This window comes from Rhincodon typus, chromosome 2 (assembly GCF_021869965.1).
Source record: "Rhincodon typus isolate 14 chromosome 2, sRhiTyp1.1, whole genome shotgun sequence".
In the NCBI taxonomy this organism is placed as follows: domain Eukaryota; kingdom Metazoa; phylum Chordata; class Chondrichthyes; order Orectolobiformes; family Rhincodontidae; genus Rhincodon; species Rhincodon typus.
Genome location: NC_063333.1, coordinates 143,716,663 through 143,734,311, shown reverse-complemented (window position 1 = coordinate 143,734,311; position 17,649 = coordinate 143,716,663). Strand labels below are relative to the sequence as shown.

Sequence of the window (17,649 nt, the reverse complement as noted above, 5' to 3'; positions counted from 1 at the left end):
GCATTCTAAGTACGTACAATTACATGAGGTTGTTGACTTGCTCGCTGAGCTGGCTTGTTTTTGTTCAGATGTTTCACCATGCTAGGTGACATCATCAGTGGAGCCTCCGATGAAGCGATGTTAGTTTACTCTGCTTGGAATTTACACTGTCCATTCCGTTATGGTGAGTACTGTCATTTCCGGTTTTGATCTGTATGGGTTTATATATGGGGTCCAATTCTGTTTGTTGATTGAAATATGGGTGGAGAACCATGTCCCTAGGAATTCCCTTGCATGTCTATGTTTGGCTTGGGCTACTATGGTTACTTTGTCCCAGTTAAACTGATGGCCTTCAATGTCTGAATGTACAGATATTAAGGAGAGTTCATCATGCCGTTTTGCTGCTAGCTGACGTTCATGTATTCTGTTGGCTAGTTTCCTTCCTGTCTGTCTGATGTAATGTTTGTGGCAGTCGTTGCATGGTATTTTGTAAACCACATTCGTTCTGCATGTTGTGTGAATGGGGTCTTTAATCCTTGTAAATGTTTGTCGTAGAGTGGCTGTTGGCTTGTGGCCACCATGGTTCCTAGTAGTCCTCGGAGTCTTGTTGTCAGTTCTGATATGTTCTTGATGTATGGCACTGTGGTCAGTTTGTTAGGTCGTACTGTGTCCTCTTGTTGTCTGTTTTGTAGGCATCTGTGGATGAAGTTGTGGGAATATCCGTTTAAAGTGAGGATCTTGTTCTTCCTCTTCCTGGCGTAGTTCTGGAGTGTTGCAGTATGACCTGGCCCATTTAAATAGTGTCCTAATGCGGCTTTGTTTGTGGACGTTGGGGTGGTTGCTGTGTAAGTTGAGGATTTGATCTGTATGGGCTGCTTTTCTGTATACTGAGGTTTGGAATTCCCTGTCTGTCAATCGTTCTACTTTAAAATCCAGAAACAGAAGTTGATTGTTGTTTCCTCCTTGTCTTGTGAATTTAATCCCTGTGAATACGCTGTTGATGAGATGGTGGGTCTCTTCTAATTTGTTGTGTTTAATAATGACAAATGTGTCGTCTGCAGACCAGATCCACAGTTTAGGTTGAATGTGGGGGAGGGTGGTGTGTTCTAGTCTTTGTATGACTGCTTCTGTGATGAGCCCTGAGATGGGTGACCCCATTGTGTACCACTGATCTGTTTGTATATTTGACCATTAAAGACAAAGTGTGTGGTGAGGCAGAGGTCTAGTAATTTAAGTATGTTGTCCTTGCTGATGGAGCTGCTGGTCTGTGTTGCTGTTTCCTCTCGTAATGTGGCCACTGTTTCTTTGGCTAGTGGGATGTCAATAGATGTGAATAAAGCTGTGACGTCAAAGGATACCATAAGCTCGTTGTCGCTGATTATTATGTTTTTGAGGGTATTGAGGAAATCTTGGGTCGAGTGGATAGAATGAGGTGATCTGTCTACTAGGTGTTTCAATCGCTGTTGTAGGTCCTTGGCCGGTTTGTGAGAAGGTGTGCCTGGTAGGGAAACAATGGATCTGAGTGGGATGTCTGGTTTATGTACTTTAGGCAGTTCAGCGGGGAAGTACCTGGTTCCTGAGGCATTTGTGGAGGAAGTGAAGTTGTTCGCGGGTGGAGCTCAGTCGGTTGTCGAAGGTTTTCCCATTGTCTGGCAGCTTTTAGCATGTTACCAGAAGGTACAAACACCCCCTGCTTCTATGGGCAACCTCAGACATCCTTAGAATTGGACGCCATACATAAACCCATACAGATCAAAACCTGAAATGACAGTACTCACCATAACGGACCAGACAGTATAAATTCCAAGCGGAGTAGAATAACATCGCTTCATTGGAGGCTCCACTGATGATGTCACCTAGCATAAATTTCAATTAGATCCTCCCTCATCCTTCTGAACTCCATCGAGTATAGACCCAGAGTCCTTAAATATTCTTTATGTTAAGCCTTTCATTCCTGGGGTCATCTCATGATCTTTTCTGTACCTGTTCCAGAGCCAGTACATCCTTCCTGAAATATGGGGCCCAAAATTGCTCTCAATATTCCAAATGTGGTCTGATCAGAGCCTTATAAAGCCTTAGCAGTACATCCCCCCTTTTAAATTCTAGTCCTTTTGAAATAAATGCCAACATTGCAGTAGCCTTCCTAACTGCCGATTCAACCTGCAAGTTAACCTTAAGAGAATCCTGGACTAGGAATTCCAAGTCCCTTTCTAATTCAGGTTTCTGAATTTTCTTACCATCTAGAACATAGTCTATGCCTGTAATCTTCCTATCAAAGTACATGATGTCACACTTTCCCACATTGTGTTCCATCTGCCACTTCTTTGCCCACTCTCCTAACCTGTCTGAATCCTTCTGCAGCCTCCCTGCCTCCTCAATACTATCTACCCCTCCACCTTGTATTATCTGCAAACCTAGCCAGAATGCCCTCAGTTTCTTTATCTTGACCATTAATATATAAAGTAAAGAGTTGCGGTCCCAATACTGACCCTTGCAAAATTCCACTTGTCACCGGCTGTCATCCTGAGCAAGATGCTTTTATCTCCACTCCCTGGCTGTCTGGCAGAAAACAACCTTCAATCCATGCTAGTACCTTGCATTTAACACCATGGGCCCTTATCTTACTCAGCAACCTCCTGGGCACCACCTTGTCAAAGACCTTCTGGAAGTCCAAGTAGATAACAGCCATTGTCTCTCCTTTGTCTAAACCACTCATTACCTCCTTAAAGGATTCTAATGAATTTGTCAGACATGACCTCCCCTTGATGAAATCATGCTGACTTTGCCCTATTTTACCATGCACTTCCAAGTATTCAGAGTATTCAGAAATCTCATCCTTCACAATGAAATCCAAAATCTTATCAATGACTGAGGTCAGGCTAATTGGCCTATAATTTCCCATCTATTGCCTCACTCCCTTAAATGGAAATTAGTCATTTTCCAGTCCTCTGGAATCCTCCCTAACTCCAGTGATTCCTGAAAGATCACCACTAACGCCTCCACTATCTCTTCTGGTGTGATGGACGAAACAAAAGGGTCATCGCAACCAGATTTGAAACCTTTCTGACCGAGCGAGACCAGATCACCGTAGAAGACGGCATTTTTATTATGGGGAGCAGAAATGATTGTTCCGAGCAAAGGTTGCTGCCAGACGCTGGCTGAACTCCTCCAGGGTCATCCAAGGGTGTACGAAATCAAGATGTTGGCGAGAAGTTCTGGCACCGAGACATAATTGGATACAGACATAACCAGATTAGTGGGACAGTGCCCAGAGTGTCACAAAGACAAAGATTACCACCGGCAGCACCCCCCATATTTGTGGGAATGGCCAATTAAACGCTGGACTCGGTTATGCCTCGACTGTACCAGCCCTTTCTTGGGCTCAATGTTCTTAGTCATTGTGGATGCCAACTCAAACACTGGCACGACAGTAGAAAAGCTGCAAGCATCTTTTGCCATGCGTGGGTTCTCAGAAGTGTTGGTTACAGACAATAGTTCATCTTTTACTGGCAAGGAATTCGAATATTTCCTAAAGTCGAATTGCTTTTGGCATATGAGGATCGCTCCATTACCATCCATCGTCCAATGATCTGGTGGAAAGAGCAGTCCAAACTTTGAAGGCAGGTTTAAAGAAACAATCTACAGCTTCACTCGATACCAAACTATCCCAGTTCCTGTTTGATTATTGGACCCCTCCCAACTCATGCAAGAGAAAGCTCCAACAGAGTTGCTAATAGAGGGAGAAGACTCAACGCCATCTTAAACCTAATATCCCCAGATCTAAGGGGGAGCGTGAAATGGAATCTGGCACACCAATGCTAGACACGTCTTCTCTAAGTGAGAGAGGCAGTTTACTTCAGAGCATGAAGTTCAGTGTCGAAACCATGGATATGGCCCTGCATGGGTAAGCGGCATGGTTGATGTGAGGTCAAGTCCCATGACTTACAAAGTTTGGGTAGGTGAGACGATCCTGAACAAGCTTGTGGACCACATGAAAGCTGCAAACCCGCAAACGGGGCAGGAGCAAAACATACCCAGCCCCTCGGAACAGCCAGAAAGGCTTTCGGAACCCATGGGCTCTCCCCTTTACTCCTTGTCTGGAGTCTGAGGTGGGCAAGGTAGATGTTGCAGCTTCAACACCTTTACCACCTGAAAAGGATGGATTTCATCAGAGACACTCTGGGTACAAGAGGTGGGCTACGGTCTGGTACATGCTGCCTGTATCTGAGGCTGTGTTGGAGGAACTAGACTTTGTGCATAAAGGCCCCAGGAGAAGCTACAAGAAAAGGAACAGGCCGATGTCCCGAGACTCTGGGAGAGATATAGTGATTGCAATGAGGTCAGCCAGGTGGACCTCATAGAATGTGAGTTCCCTGATTGGATCAGGTTAACAGCTCCAATTGGGGAGCCCTGGCTGACAGATATAAACAGGAGTGTCAGAGGTTCTATTCACTGAGACCTGGTTCTGAGGAAGCTGGACCAGTCTCAAATGTGATGCATGTGTAAATGAAGTGCGACTTCTTGACAGGATACCGGCCTCTCTCGAGTTATTTCAGGGAGCTGAACTTGTTTGCAATGGTTGAGTCTGTTCAGCAGCTCAACAGGAATGGAGAAAGTATTTCAAAATAAATTAAAGTGCCGCAACAAAGAAATGATAACTGGGAACCTCTGGAAAATCCACTGTGGGTCCGCCAACCTTCAAAAATGGTTTTAAAAAATCAAAACATCAGCACTTTATTCCAATTAATACCATTATCATATCTCCTTTATCAGCACTGTTTTGTGAAGAAAATAGACAATGAAACTAAAATTAAGATTCAGACCAGAATACAGAATTAAAATTTGTTCCTAAGCTTGTATTGGGCAGGTTGCAACAGTGTAGGAAGAGATGGAGAAATCAGAATGGGAATGGAAGAGGTCATTATATTGTAAACCACAGGCAGGTGAGGGCAAGTTGCAATGGGAAAAGCAATACTCGGTAAAATTGTCTCTTCATTTATGTTTGGCCTCATGTTTAAACAGCAAATATAATACTCAAAAGTATGTATGTAATTTCTGTACCACCTGGAATGTCTGGAGCTTTGGAGGATGAATTTGTGTGGAAGGTCCTAAACAGGCATTGCATCTTAAGAACGTAGAACATAGAACAGTACAGCACAGTACAGGCCCTTTCGCCCACGATGTTGTGCTGACCTAATGTTCTACTAAGATCAATCTACCTTGCATACCCTACATTTTCCTATCTTCCATGTGCCTATCATAGAGTCGCTTAAAAGTCTCTAAAGTATCTGACTCCACTAGCATTGCCAGCAGCGCATTCTACACACCCACCACTCTCTGTGCGATGAACCTACCTCTGACATCTCCCCATACCTTCCTCCAATCGCTTTAAAATTACGTCTCCTCGTAATAGTCATTTCCGCCCAGGGTAAAAGTCTCTGGCTATCCACTCTATTTTTGCCTCTCACCATTTTGTAAACCTCTATCAAGTCACCTCTCATCCTCCTTCGCTTCCTCATAAGACCTGCCCTCCAGTCCAGGCAGCATCCTAGTAAACGAGATAACAAGGTGTAGAGCTGGATGAACACAGCAGGCCAAGCAGCATCATAGGAGCAGGAAGGCTGACGTTTTGGGCCTAGACCCTTCATCAGACCCTTGTTATCTCAGATTCTCCAGCATCTGCAGTTCCTACTATCTCTGATACAATTTTAGCATCCTAGTAAATCTTCTCTGCACCCTCTCTAAAGCTTCCACATCTTTGCTATAATGAGGTGACTAGAACTGAACACAATATTCCTAGTGTGGTCTAACCAGAGTTTTATAGAGCTGTAGCATAACCTCATTGCTTTTAAACTCAATTCCCCTGCCAATGAAAGCCAACACACCATATGCCTTCTTTACAACCCTATCAACTTGGGTAGCAACTTTGAGGGATCTATGGACGTGGACCCCAAAATCCCTCTGTTCCTCCACACTGCCGAGAATCCTGCCATTAACCCTGTATTCTGCATTCAAATTCTTGATGTACAGCAACCGATGCCTATGCCAGCAAAATGTGCAGATGGTGAAAGTGTGGACAGGGATATCCTGGAGAGAATGATCCCTCTATAGAGCTCAGAATGAAGACTGTGCGGTGCTTGTTTCTTTTTATTTTCATTTTTCTTTCTGGTGTCTTCCCGTTTCTCTTACTGATTTTGATTTCATGGGCCTGTGTCATGCCCTTATACAATGGGTCAAGATTATCATTTTTGGTGGATTTTCTTGATGTTCCACCACTCCCCCTCCACCCTCACCCAACAAAATTGGCCAGCCTTGTTTCCTGTGCCCCAGGCTTGTTTCTCCATTATATATCAGTAATTAATGTACCTGTTATTTCTCACCCTTTTTTTTCCTCTCCATTTATCCGAACGATACTAAAATACTAAATTATCTCTCGTTTCGTTACAGTGAAGGGATAGAGCTGTAAACATTACTTTGTTTCTCTTTATAAAGCCAGCTGACTTGCTCTTAATCTTTGCTATTTTGTTGAACATCGGTGCTGCTTTTACATTGTAGTTATTACTTGGAGTAAGTGTTCACCTGAACTTGTGATCACGTTCTAATATGTGTTAGAGAGGGCTCACAAAACAGAAAATGTTGATGTTTAGTCAATCTGTAGCAGCCTTTTATCCTTTTATTTCTGATGAAGAGAACTGCAACCTTTAACACAAACAAAATGAGCAAAGTTAAAACACCAAAGTTGCATTGTAGGTTAAATAAACATAGAAAATAGGAGTAGAAGTAGACCATTTGGCCCTTTTGAGCCTGCTTTATCATTCAATAATATTGTGGTTGTTCTGTTTGTATTTCATATTCTGTTTCTATCTACCCTCAACATCCTTTGATTCCCTTGTCGATCAAGAATCTATCTACCTTATAAATATTAAATGGCCCGACTTCCTCCATTTTCTGAGGCAGAATGTCAAAGTTGCACCACCCTCCTTTCCACATGGAACCTGTCAAGATCATTCAGAAATTTCTCCCCTTCAATCAAGTCATCCCTCGACTTCCAGCAAAAGCATGTCCAACCTACTCTCATAAGACAATCCACTCATTCCAGGTTTCAATCTAGTAAACCACATCTGAACAACTTCCAATGCATTGCCATTTGCAATGCATTTTAGAATTACAGTCCCTAATAAGGAGACCAAAACTGCACTCATTATGAGAGGTGTAGTCCTATCAATACCCTGTATAACGGAAGTACAACATTCTTACTTAATTTCTTTTATAATAAAGGATAGTGTTCCATTGTACTTGCACATTGACCTTTCGTGACCCAGCATTAGAACACCCAAATTCCTCTGTACCTTGGAATTCCATTTAAATAATAGTTTACTTTTCCAATCTTTCTGCAAAACTAAAAACTTAGCATTTTCCTATATTATACTCCATCTGCCAGACTTTTGCCCCTTCACTCAACCTCTCTATATCAGTCAGCAGCCTCCTTGTGTCGTCTTCACAGTGTAGTTCTGACCTACCTTGGTGCCATCCACAAGTTTAGTGACCATAGTTCCACGCCCCTCATCTAAGTTACTGATGTAAGTTGTAAAACGTTGAGGCCCCAGCACTGATGCCTTCTGGACTCCACTGAACCCATTCTGCCAATAAGACATAGAACTGTTTATGCAAACTGTGTTTTCTGAAAGCAAGTCAATCTTCGATCCACAAGATTGACATATATTTTGGAGTCATAACTGCAAAAATTGGGCTATGCAAATATTTCTAGCTGAAGATAGTTTAATAATTTGTCAGCCTGGTTTCATTCTGCTGAGTTCATCAGGGATTTCTTTTTCATTTTCTGCTTTTGTGAGAAAATGATGGGTGACCTACTTGTGCGATTATAGTTTATCTTCAGTGGAATGAGCATTCAAGCAGATTAAATTTAGACTGACCAATTGATTGCCCAGAGGAATTAACCAGCATGTTTTAAATATTAATATATTGTTGCAAAATCTGAAGTACTGTGTTAAACTAGTTTCGATTTCTAGACTAATGAATATCACTATGAAAAAAGTAGTTTTATTTTCAAAAACTTCAAACAAAATGGTCTGATGCTAATAAAGGGGAAATATGCTTCTTAGTATTCTGCAGTGTTAGCTTTCAATCTGATTTGAGATTTTTAAAAACATTTACAGTTCAGATCTAAATGTGTGCGGATGAGCTCCAATCAGTGTGTGCAAAGAGATCCCACCTGAGCATTGCTGCTTGTCATTGCTGAGGTTTGCTTCTGTATGTTTTAACCTTAATTATGTCCACATAAAACAACATCAGAAGGTCATTGCCAGATCATTATCTGGTCTCTGTCATGCATTTGTAAGTTTCAGATGTAAGCAAAAGTTCAGAAAGGTGCAAAGTCGACAACGAAAATGGTGGAAGGCGTGTGTCTAGTGAAACAGTGTGTTAGATTAAATTAATTTAGGTGGTTAGAAATTCTATTTAGAAGTCTGCACAGAAAAACATTGTGTAAGGAGAGTACTAGGCCCAGTTGTGATGCTATGTGCAATGAAACTTTGTGCCAGAGCTGTGAAGACCTGTAAGTAGAATATCAAAGAACATTTTCTGGGAACTTCAAGAACTTTGTATTTTAATAAATCAATGTCCTTTTTCCTTAAGGTTGTCGACATTTCCATTGATGAATCAAGCCTCACAGGGGAGACCTCCCCATGTACAAAATCAACAATTCCACAGCCATCAGCTACTAATGGTGACCTCACATCTAGAAACAATATTGCTTTCATGGGCACATTGGTTAGATGTGGCAGGGCTAAGGTAATTTTAAGCTAATCTCTCAATTGCACTCTTAAGCATGAAAATGAAGGAGCGTGGTTTGATCGGTTGGTCTCGGTTAATTTTTTTTAAGTAAGAACTCTTTAGAGCAATGCTGTGTAGCTTACAATTGAATGTTTTACACTATAATTTCCCTTAATGTAATACCAAATTTTGCATGCCTTCTTGAATGACATACATCTGAAATGCATTATTACATATAATGTTACATACAAATTACTTACAAAATCTAATATTTGCTTTTTTCAGGGTATTGTTATAGGGACAGGAGAAAACTCTGAATTTGGCGAGGTTTTTAAAATGATGCAAGCTGAAGAAGTAAGTTTTTGTATTAATCATTTTTATATTATTCGTTATGGTTGAAGTTTATACATTGTGATACTCAGGTTTTTTTAAAGAATAACTCGGGACCTAATTTGTGAAGGTATAAGTGAGAATGATAGTTTCATAAATATATGCCTTCAAGACTATTGGCTGAGAACTTGTATTTTCTGGCATCAAAGGCTAATGTTTGCATTAATAAGATTCTTAAGGTTGATGAGTTCCTACACAATAGACATACTTCAACAGATGTTTGTTTCATCAAGAGTATCACATCTTAAATTGACCTCCATATTGACTCATTGTTATGTCTTGGCTTAAACCTTTGCAACTGCCATCTCAGTAAATACTATACCACAGACTAAGTTCTTAAATCTTCACATTGAACACTGTGAAGTTGAATAATCACCTGCAATATTGCATGCAATTTTGGATCCCTCACTTGATGAGGGATATAGTTGTATTGGAGGCAGTTCAGAGGAGTTCAGTTAGATTGATTCCAGAGTTCGGGGGTTTGAGATATGAAGAGAGATTGAGCAATTTAGGTTTGTACTCTGGAGTTTGAAGAATGAGAGGAGATCTAATTGAGGTATATAAGATGTTAAAGAGCATTAATAAAGTAGATATTGAAAGGTTGTTTCCTGACTATGAGGTAATCCACAACAAGAGGTCATTAGTTTTAGGATAAGGGGTAACTGCTTTAAAACAGAGTTGAGGAGAAATTATTTCTCTCAAAGGGTCATGAATCTGTGGAATTCATTCCCCCTGAGTGTGGTGGATGTTGGGACATTGAGTAAATTTGGGGAGGTGATAGACATGTTTTTATTTAGTAATAATTTGAAGAGTTATGGAAATTGGGCAGGAAAATGGAGTTGAGCGGAGATGAGATAATCAGCAGTGATTGTATTAAATGGTGGGGCAGGTCCAAGGGACCAAATTACCTGCTCCTGCTCCTGCTTCTTGTGTTCTAATATTGGAATATGCAACTGAAATGTAGAAAAATTGTTGCTTGATAGCCTAGAAATTAAACATTGCTGAAAAGAGAGACACAAAGTTTTTCACCCTAAATTCACCTGGATTAACGTTCAAGAGAACCAATTTAGAAAGGGAAATCAACTTATACAGAAAGTTGAATCACACCAGGTGCACTGGGAGCAGTTTTACACCTTAGGAAGGATCAAATGGCTTGGAAAGAGTTCCGCATAAATTTACAAGATACAACAAACTTTTAATAAACTGGCACCTATAGGACCAGGAGTGTTTGGTTGATCAAATGTTCTAGTTGATCAAGAGTCCACATAACCTATGTAAAAACACACACTAAGTAATAACAATGTATTGCAGATGTTATACAAATCACTATTGTACTTATAGCATAAATCCAGAGTGCCAGCTCATAAGACTCCAGTTAAAACAAAGTTTGCTATAACCTGGGTTTCAGTGATTAAATTACAAAGTGAAAAATCTGAACTTGCTAGAATTACATTAACCAAATGTTTTAATGGTAACTGGTCAAAGCTAGATATATGATGTTAGGTCGCAGATCAGCCGTGATTTTATTGAATCGCAGAGAGGCTAACTCCTCTACTTCAGTTGCTATGAAATGACCTATATTTTGTAAAGTTGTTAATGTAACAAGGTACGTAACCGTTTGAGTGTGCTGGAATTTCCGTAGGGTGAACAAATCTGCTTACTTTTGGGGTTGTCTGACTAGCAGAAATCCTTTCACTTGGAAGTTTTGGTAACATTCTTATGGTAATATTTTAATGCTTTCTGCCTGTTAAACTCCATCCAGCTGAAGAACAAGGGAACTATTGCTGCTGGCAGAGGTACCAGATAATCTCACTCTTCACCTGATCTTGCATTTCCTTTCAATATAGAAGTGCTTCATCATCACTTGACACCTCTTCCGTATAGCAGAGGTTCAATCAGAAATATTTTTGACATGTTCCCCTGTGCTATTACATTGGGGAACATGAGATTGAAAGGGAGATGGTGGCGGAAGCTATTTTGAAATATAGATATTATTGGCCTTAATGGAGCATATTACTGTTCAAAGTATTGACTTATATTTCTGATTTGTTTACTTCTTGAGGCTCCTAAAACACCACTACAGAAAAGCATGGACCTGCTAGGAAAACAACTTTCATTGTATTCTTTTGGCATTATAGGTAAGAAAAAGAATTTTTATTTAAAATTGTCAGTTTGAAATTGATCTGTCAAGGTCTATTTTGACCTACCGTGGGATTTTCCAAGTGTCACCCACTAAACTGGAACATGGAATGAGAAATAAAACCATTAATTTAAATGAAAGAAAAATACAGCAGTTTGACTGCATTTGTTAAAAGCTATAAAGGAAGCCTTGAATTTTGGAAACATTATAAAATGTTATTTCCTTTAAATCATAGAATCCCTACAGTGTGGAAATAGGCCCTTCGGCCCAACAAGTCCACACCGACCCTCCGAGCATCCCACCCAGACCCATCCCCCTAATCTACACATCCCTGAGCACTATGGGCAATTTAGCATGGCCAATCCACCTAGCCTGCACATCTTTGGACGTGGGAGGAAACCGGAACACCCAGAGGAAACCCATGAAAACACGGGGAGAAAGTGCATACTCCACACAGACAGTCGCCCGAGGGTGGAATCAAACGCAGGTTCCTGGCGCTGTGAGGCAGCAGTGCTAGCCACTGAGCCACCGTGCCACCGCCCTTGGTTTTTATCAATAATACTACAAAGCAAAAACTGTTGTAGCATATGACGAAGTTAATAATCAAGTGTTTAATTTCTTTGAAAGAGGAACAGATTTTGTTTCTGATTTTCAGCATCTGCAGTTCTTTGTTTTTTTTTGTTTAAGTTCTTAGAGGTCAGCTGACGCTATACAGATTTTAGCAGTTATTAAACGCCCTCTTTTGCCTTCACATAATCAGGCATCATCTCATGTGATCGTCTGATATTTCCTATTGCATACAAGACTTACTGTGCTGTTCAAATTTATCAGTTCTCCACTTACAAATGTAGGTGCTGATATCAAAACTTGCAAATTAAGATGCTATTTGTTGAAGGTCTATCATGTTCATTCATGTTACTCACAGGTTTGTCTTTGGACTTCAAAGTCTTCAATAAATATAGTATGAACAATCTCTGGAAGCTGTGCATGCACTGTGAGCTCGTTATAAGCTCCTTAAAAAGACTGTGATACTGCAAGCCTGCAATAAGCACCCAGAAGCTATTTCTTTTCAAATTGGAATGGCTTACTGGAAAGAAATATGTGGCTTTTTTATGTTTTAAAAAGAAGAGTAATTTTCAAGAAAAAGAGTTTAGATATGTTGTGAGAACCACTAGCATATGTTTTATGACTACAAGTGGACTGGTCTAGTATTTGTCATTTATGGATTGTGGTCAATGTTGTAATTGAAATTTTGAATCATACTCCATGGACATTCATGATGTCTTCTGATTCTACCATACATATAAATATTAATCTGATAAGGGCGTAATATTTGATGACGCACAGCAATGCTCGTTGAATGCTGTGTGAAGTTAGAGTATAATTGTGGTAAGTTGTGACTTTAAGATCATATCTCAGTGGATTTTCAGAGTATTTCACAAACTAGCAATTCTCTGAAATATAAAACACATTTAATGTTAAGACGCCAGATTTGCAATCATTTAGGGAAAAAAAAAGTACATTTGAATCTATTTGCAGACCATACAAATTTTGATACCTCAAAACTCCTCTCCTAACGTCTCCACCTCTTCAAGTTTCACTGGCTTCCCTTGATGCTTCAGAATTTTTGTCTTTTTAAAATTCTCCATGGCTTCACAGTTCTTTTGACAGTTCTTGCTATCACTGCCCCATACATATCCTTCACTCCCCTAACATTGTCCCCTTGTCTTCAGCACCTTGGCTCTACAGTGTTGGTTATTTGTTCAGTCAATGCACTTTAGTCCTGTAGATGCTGTACCTAGTTCTGTGTCTTGTTATCTATTTTCCATGCATTTCAAAAGAATAATTTAAAATCCCTTTCCATAACAAAAGCAAAATACTGTGTACGGTAGTGTTCTGCAGTAAACACGGAAAAATGGTGGAAATACTGTGGCCTGCTGTATCTATGGAGGGAGAAACAGAGTTGAAATTTCAGGTTCATGATCTTTCATCAGAGTATTCAAATGCTTGAGATCTTTCTCTTTGGCCTGCTTTTAGTTTTCTCCCTGGCCTCATCTATTTTCTTTCTTCCCTTTTACTGCTCAGCATCTACTATTTTGTCTTCCAGTGTTGAGTCCTCTTCTGGCATGTGAAGACCACTGTAGAAATACAAGTCATTCATAAATCAGTGTTAGTAAATAAATTGTTTTAACCTTGGGTCAAATTATGTGCAAGTTCCTGCTGAAAGTTTAATTTAATTTTTAAGTGCTTAAAGGCTAATAAGATTTATGTTATAGAAGTTTTTAACAACAGCATTATGTTGGCTGACTAAATGTGACGTACTTTGCTTTTTGCAGGTGTCATTATGCTAGTTGGCTGGCTACAGGGGAAACATATTCTTGACATGTTCACTATTGGTGTGAGGTGAGTGAAGTGTCTTTTGGATGAAAAAGCAGATAAACATTTGAAGCAGACAACACATGGCAGTAGAGATAGAATAAGAGAAATAACTTGAAATTCCATTGCTTTTCATGCCATTTGAATGTCCCAAATTGCTTTACATCCAATTAAGTACTATTGTAATGTAGAAATACAGTAATTTGCACACAAAGTTCCTCAACCAGTGATGAGGTAAAGCCAAATTATCTGTTTTGATATTGGTGGAGTTAAATATTGACTAAAATACCTGGAGGATTCCCCAGTCATTTCTCACATAATACTACCTGAGAGTGCACACAGTCTCAATTTTATGACTCATTGAAAGTTAACCACACCTTATACACTGAATATGTGCCTAATTTATGTGCCAAGTTCTTTAGAATGGATCTTGAGTGTATAACCTTCTAAATCAGACATGAATGATATCACTGAGTCAAGTCATTTTTATTTGCTCTAGCAAATTGCCAGCACAAACATGTTGGATGTTGAATAGCAGCAAAATTGCAATGGATGTAGTGTAGTTATTCTCTTACGTGGGTGTTTTTGAGATGAGAATAGCAAACAAAATGCTAACGTCTTTAATCATTCTCCAATTCACCTCTGCTGAAGGTGCTAGGTGGACACAGCTTCAGCCTTGAATATTTTGCCCCAGTGCTGATGATCATTGTGTAAGGTGTCAATTAAATTACTGGGAGTGTGTTTTTCTGGTTTCCACTGCACAATGGGATAATATACTGCTTTGAATTCCGGTTTTCAGGAGAAATGTATTGGGGAAGGAAGTAAGCAGGAAAGCAAAAACCTTAAAACAAAATTTGTATTTTCCTCCTTTCACTTTCTACTAATTTTTCAATGAGTTTCGACAGAAGCTAACTCAATCTTTGCTGTTTGGCAGATTATTATAAAAGGAATTGAAAAGACTCAGATGGAGACATTTATTCAAAATAAAAGCTGCTCATTCAACAATAGACTACCCTCCTTTTTTTTTCAGTTCCTTTTAGTACCTAGTAAAGCAGAGCATGGTGAAAGGTGTTTGAATAATTCATGACTAGATCTTAGCATAGAATATTGTTATTGCAAACTTTACTTCATGTTTCGTCTTTATCAAATACTTCTATAATCAACTATTGTTGGTATCTATAGCTATTTTTATTTGCCTATTTATTTTAGTTTGGCTGTTGCTGCTATTCCAGAGGGTTTGCCCATTGTAGTGACAGTAACACTGGCCCTTGGTGTGATGAGAATGGTAAAGAAGAGAGCGATTGTGAAGAAGCTCCCAATTGTGGAAACTCTTGGTAAAAAGGAATTACGTTGAACTTAAGTAGAGATATACTGTTATAATTTTTTGTTTGAGACTTCCTGCGTAATAAATTTGTTACAGCATAAATATTGGGTGATTGAGGACTTGATTTGATCTGAATATTTTAATGGTATGGTCAGTGTGGAATAAGGTTACTAAAATGCTAGTTTATTAAAATGTAATCACTGGTAAAACATTGTATTTGCTACATGCAATTTATTTTATCCCTATCCTAAACTAGTTTGCATTCTTAGGTTGTTGCAATGTAATATGCTCTGATAAAACAGGAACACTAACAAAGAATGAAATGACAGTGACTCACATTTATACTTCAGACGGACAACATGCTGAGGTGAGAAATATTTCAGTGCATCTTGAACTTGGTACTTGGTGACATGCACAGAATATGATGAGGACCTGCAACAATGTTCCTGTATGTTTCTCAATGAACCAATCCTGTGGCAGCATAATCCAAAGTTCATACATATTTTGATTTGTGAACTTAACATGGAAATGCAGAATTGGGAGCTACCCATTAGATGTTATGATAGATATGCTGCATTAAAAGTACTGTGATTTGTAGTTTATTAAAGTGAACCAGTAAATAGACTCAATTATACAGGATACACTTGATGTTGTAAGAGAACCAACTGAATATTAGAAACCTAATTCTATACTTATTTTGTTAGAGTAAGCATTCATAGTTGCAGTAGAAATCTGATGCAACTTTTGAGATTGTTCAATTTAATATTTAGACATTGATGTGCAATAAAAGTTTAAATGATTTCTGCGATCTTTTTAAGTTGAACTGTCTTGTCTTGGAATCTTTCAAGATCTTTAATGGTAAGATAACAGGATCTTGTAAACGAGCATTTAAGCTAACTTACAAGATTTTGGTTCTCACTGTTCATTGGTTGCACCTTTCTTGAAGCAGGTATGAGGCTTAGCTAAACTTGCACTCATGAACATAATGCTTATGAGAAAATGTGCATTGTGTGTGGATTTTGTGAAATTTGTTTAATCTCTTATCAAACGAAGCATCATTTGTTTTCTCTAGCTATTCTATTTTATTTCTCTTGCAGGTTACTGGTGTTGGCTACAATAGGTATGGAGAGGTTATTATGGATGGCGAAGTAATTCATGGATTCTCTAAATCACCAATAACTAAAATTGTGGAGGTACGGCATTGTCGACACACCTGTTTAAAAATTCTGAATAAATGTGTTGCATAATTTGTACTTTTCAATACTTTGAAGTTAATTTTCTATTTCTTTTATTGTGAAGATATCTACAGCATAGTTATGCAAGCAATCTTATTTTTGCAGGCTGGCTGTGTATGTAATGATGCCGTTATTCAAAATGACACACTGATGGGACAGCCAACTGAGGGAGCTTTGATTTCTCTTGCCATGAAGGTGAATGTTTGAGGAAATGCTGACTTGTTGTGGCATTAAGCAGAATATTAATTGCCATTCTTTAATTCTCCACTTCAACAAGGGATTATTTGCAATACAAATAGAAGAAGTTAGAAATACTCAGCTATTTGGTAGTACCTATGGGAAAGAGGAACAAAGTGAGCATTTTAGGTTGATCTGCTGAGCATTTCCTTTTTTTTTTGTTTCAGATTTCCAGCGTTTGCAATGTTTTGTTTTTGTGTAAGGACATGTCTGGAATGGTTTAGTCTTATCTAAATGTTAAATGTCTAATTTAGATGTTAAATAAATGAAGTATCACGAAGATGGCTAAGCATTTTTTTGCCTGAAACATCCCGTTCATCCATTATCCTTGTGCTTTCTACATTGGCTCCTGACTAAACACAACTCAATCTCAAAATTCGCATCCTCACACTTGCCTATAGCCCCTCCAGCTTTACGATAGTACAACATCTCTCAGCTGTTTTATTTCTGGCTCTTTGGACATCTCCAGTTTTAATTAGTGTAATATTGTTTGCTGCGGCTTTCACAGTCAAGGCCTTAATCTCTAGAATTCTTTCCCAAATCTCTCTGCCTCTGTATCCCTTACAGATGCTCATTAAAACCTACCTCTTTGACCAGGCTTCTGGCCATCAGCCCTAATATCTCAGTATTAAGTTGTCAAATAATGCCTTGTGATGATGATAAATAAGTTATTGTTGTAAGGTGACCACAATTCCAGTTAAAGACTGGAATCCATCATATGTGATGTACGTGTGTTTTTATTTCACTGTGCCCAAGTAGCAATTTTCAGATTATGGAAACTATGATAACATAGTAGGGATGCCCATTTATGTCACTGAGGCTAACCTTCTTTATTCATTCATGGGATGTGGGCATTGCTGACTAGACCAGCATTTATTGCCCGTCCCTAATTGCCCAGATGGCAGTTAAGAGTCAACCGCATTGTTGTGGGACTGGAGTCACATGTAGGCCAGACCAGGTAAGGATGGCAGTTTCCTTCCCTAAAGGACATTAGTGAACGAGATGGGTTTTTCTGACAATCGGCAATGGATTCGTGGTCATCATTAGACTCCTAATTCCAGATATTTATTTAATTCAAATTCTACTATCTGCCACGGCGGGATTCGAACCCAGGTTCCCAGAACATTAGCTGGGTCTCTGGATTAACAGTCCAGTGATAATACCACTAGGCCATT

The 17,649-nt window shown here is 39.2% G+C and overlaps 1 protein-coding gene across 1 annotated transcript in view; it reads left to right on the top strand.

The window, feature by feature from the left end:
- The window catches only part of atp2c1 (ATPase secretory pathway Ca2+ transporting 1), a 110,529-nt gene that overhangs the window by 59,130 nt on the left and 33,750 nt on the right, over nucleotides 1-17,649 (top strand). The window contains exons 8-15 of the mRNA XM_048607132.1: nucleotides 8,635-8,790; nucleotides 9,058-9,126; nucleotides 11,225-11,300; nucleotides 13,639-13,705; nucleotides 14,888-15,012; nucleotides 15,272-15,369; nucleotides 16,100-16,195; nucleotides 16,343-16,432. Coding sequence (XP_048463089.1) covers nucleotides 8,635-8,790; nucleotides 9,058-9,126; nucleotides 11,225-11,300; nucleotides 13,639-13,705; nucleotides 14,888-15,012; nucleotides 15,272-15,369; nucleotides 16,100-16,195; nucleotides 16,343-16,432 — 777 coding nt within the window. The remainder of the gene's footprint in view (nucleotides 1-8,634; nucleotides 8,791-9,057; nucleotides 9,127-11,224; nucleotides 11,301-13,638; nucleotides 13,706-14,887; nucleotides 15,013-15,271; nucleotides 15,370-16,099; nucleotides 16,196-16,342; nucleotides 16,433-17,649) is intronic.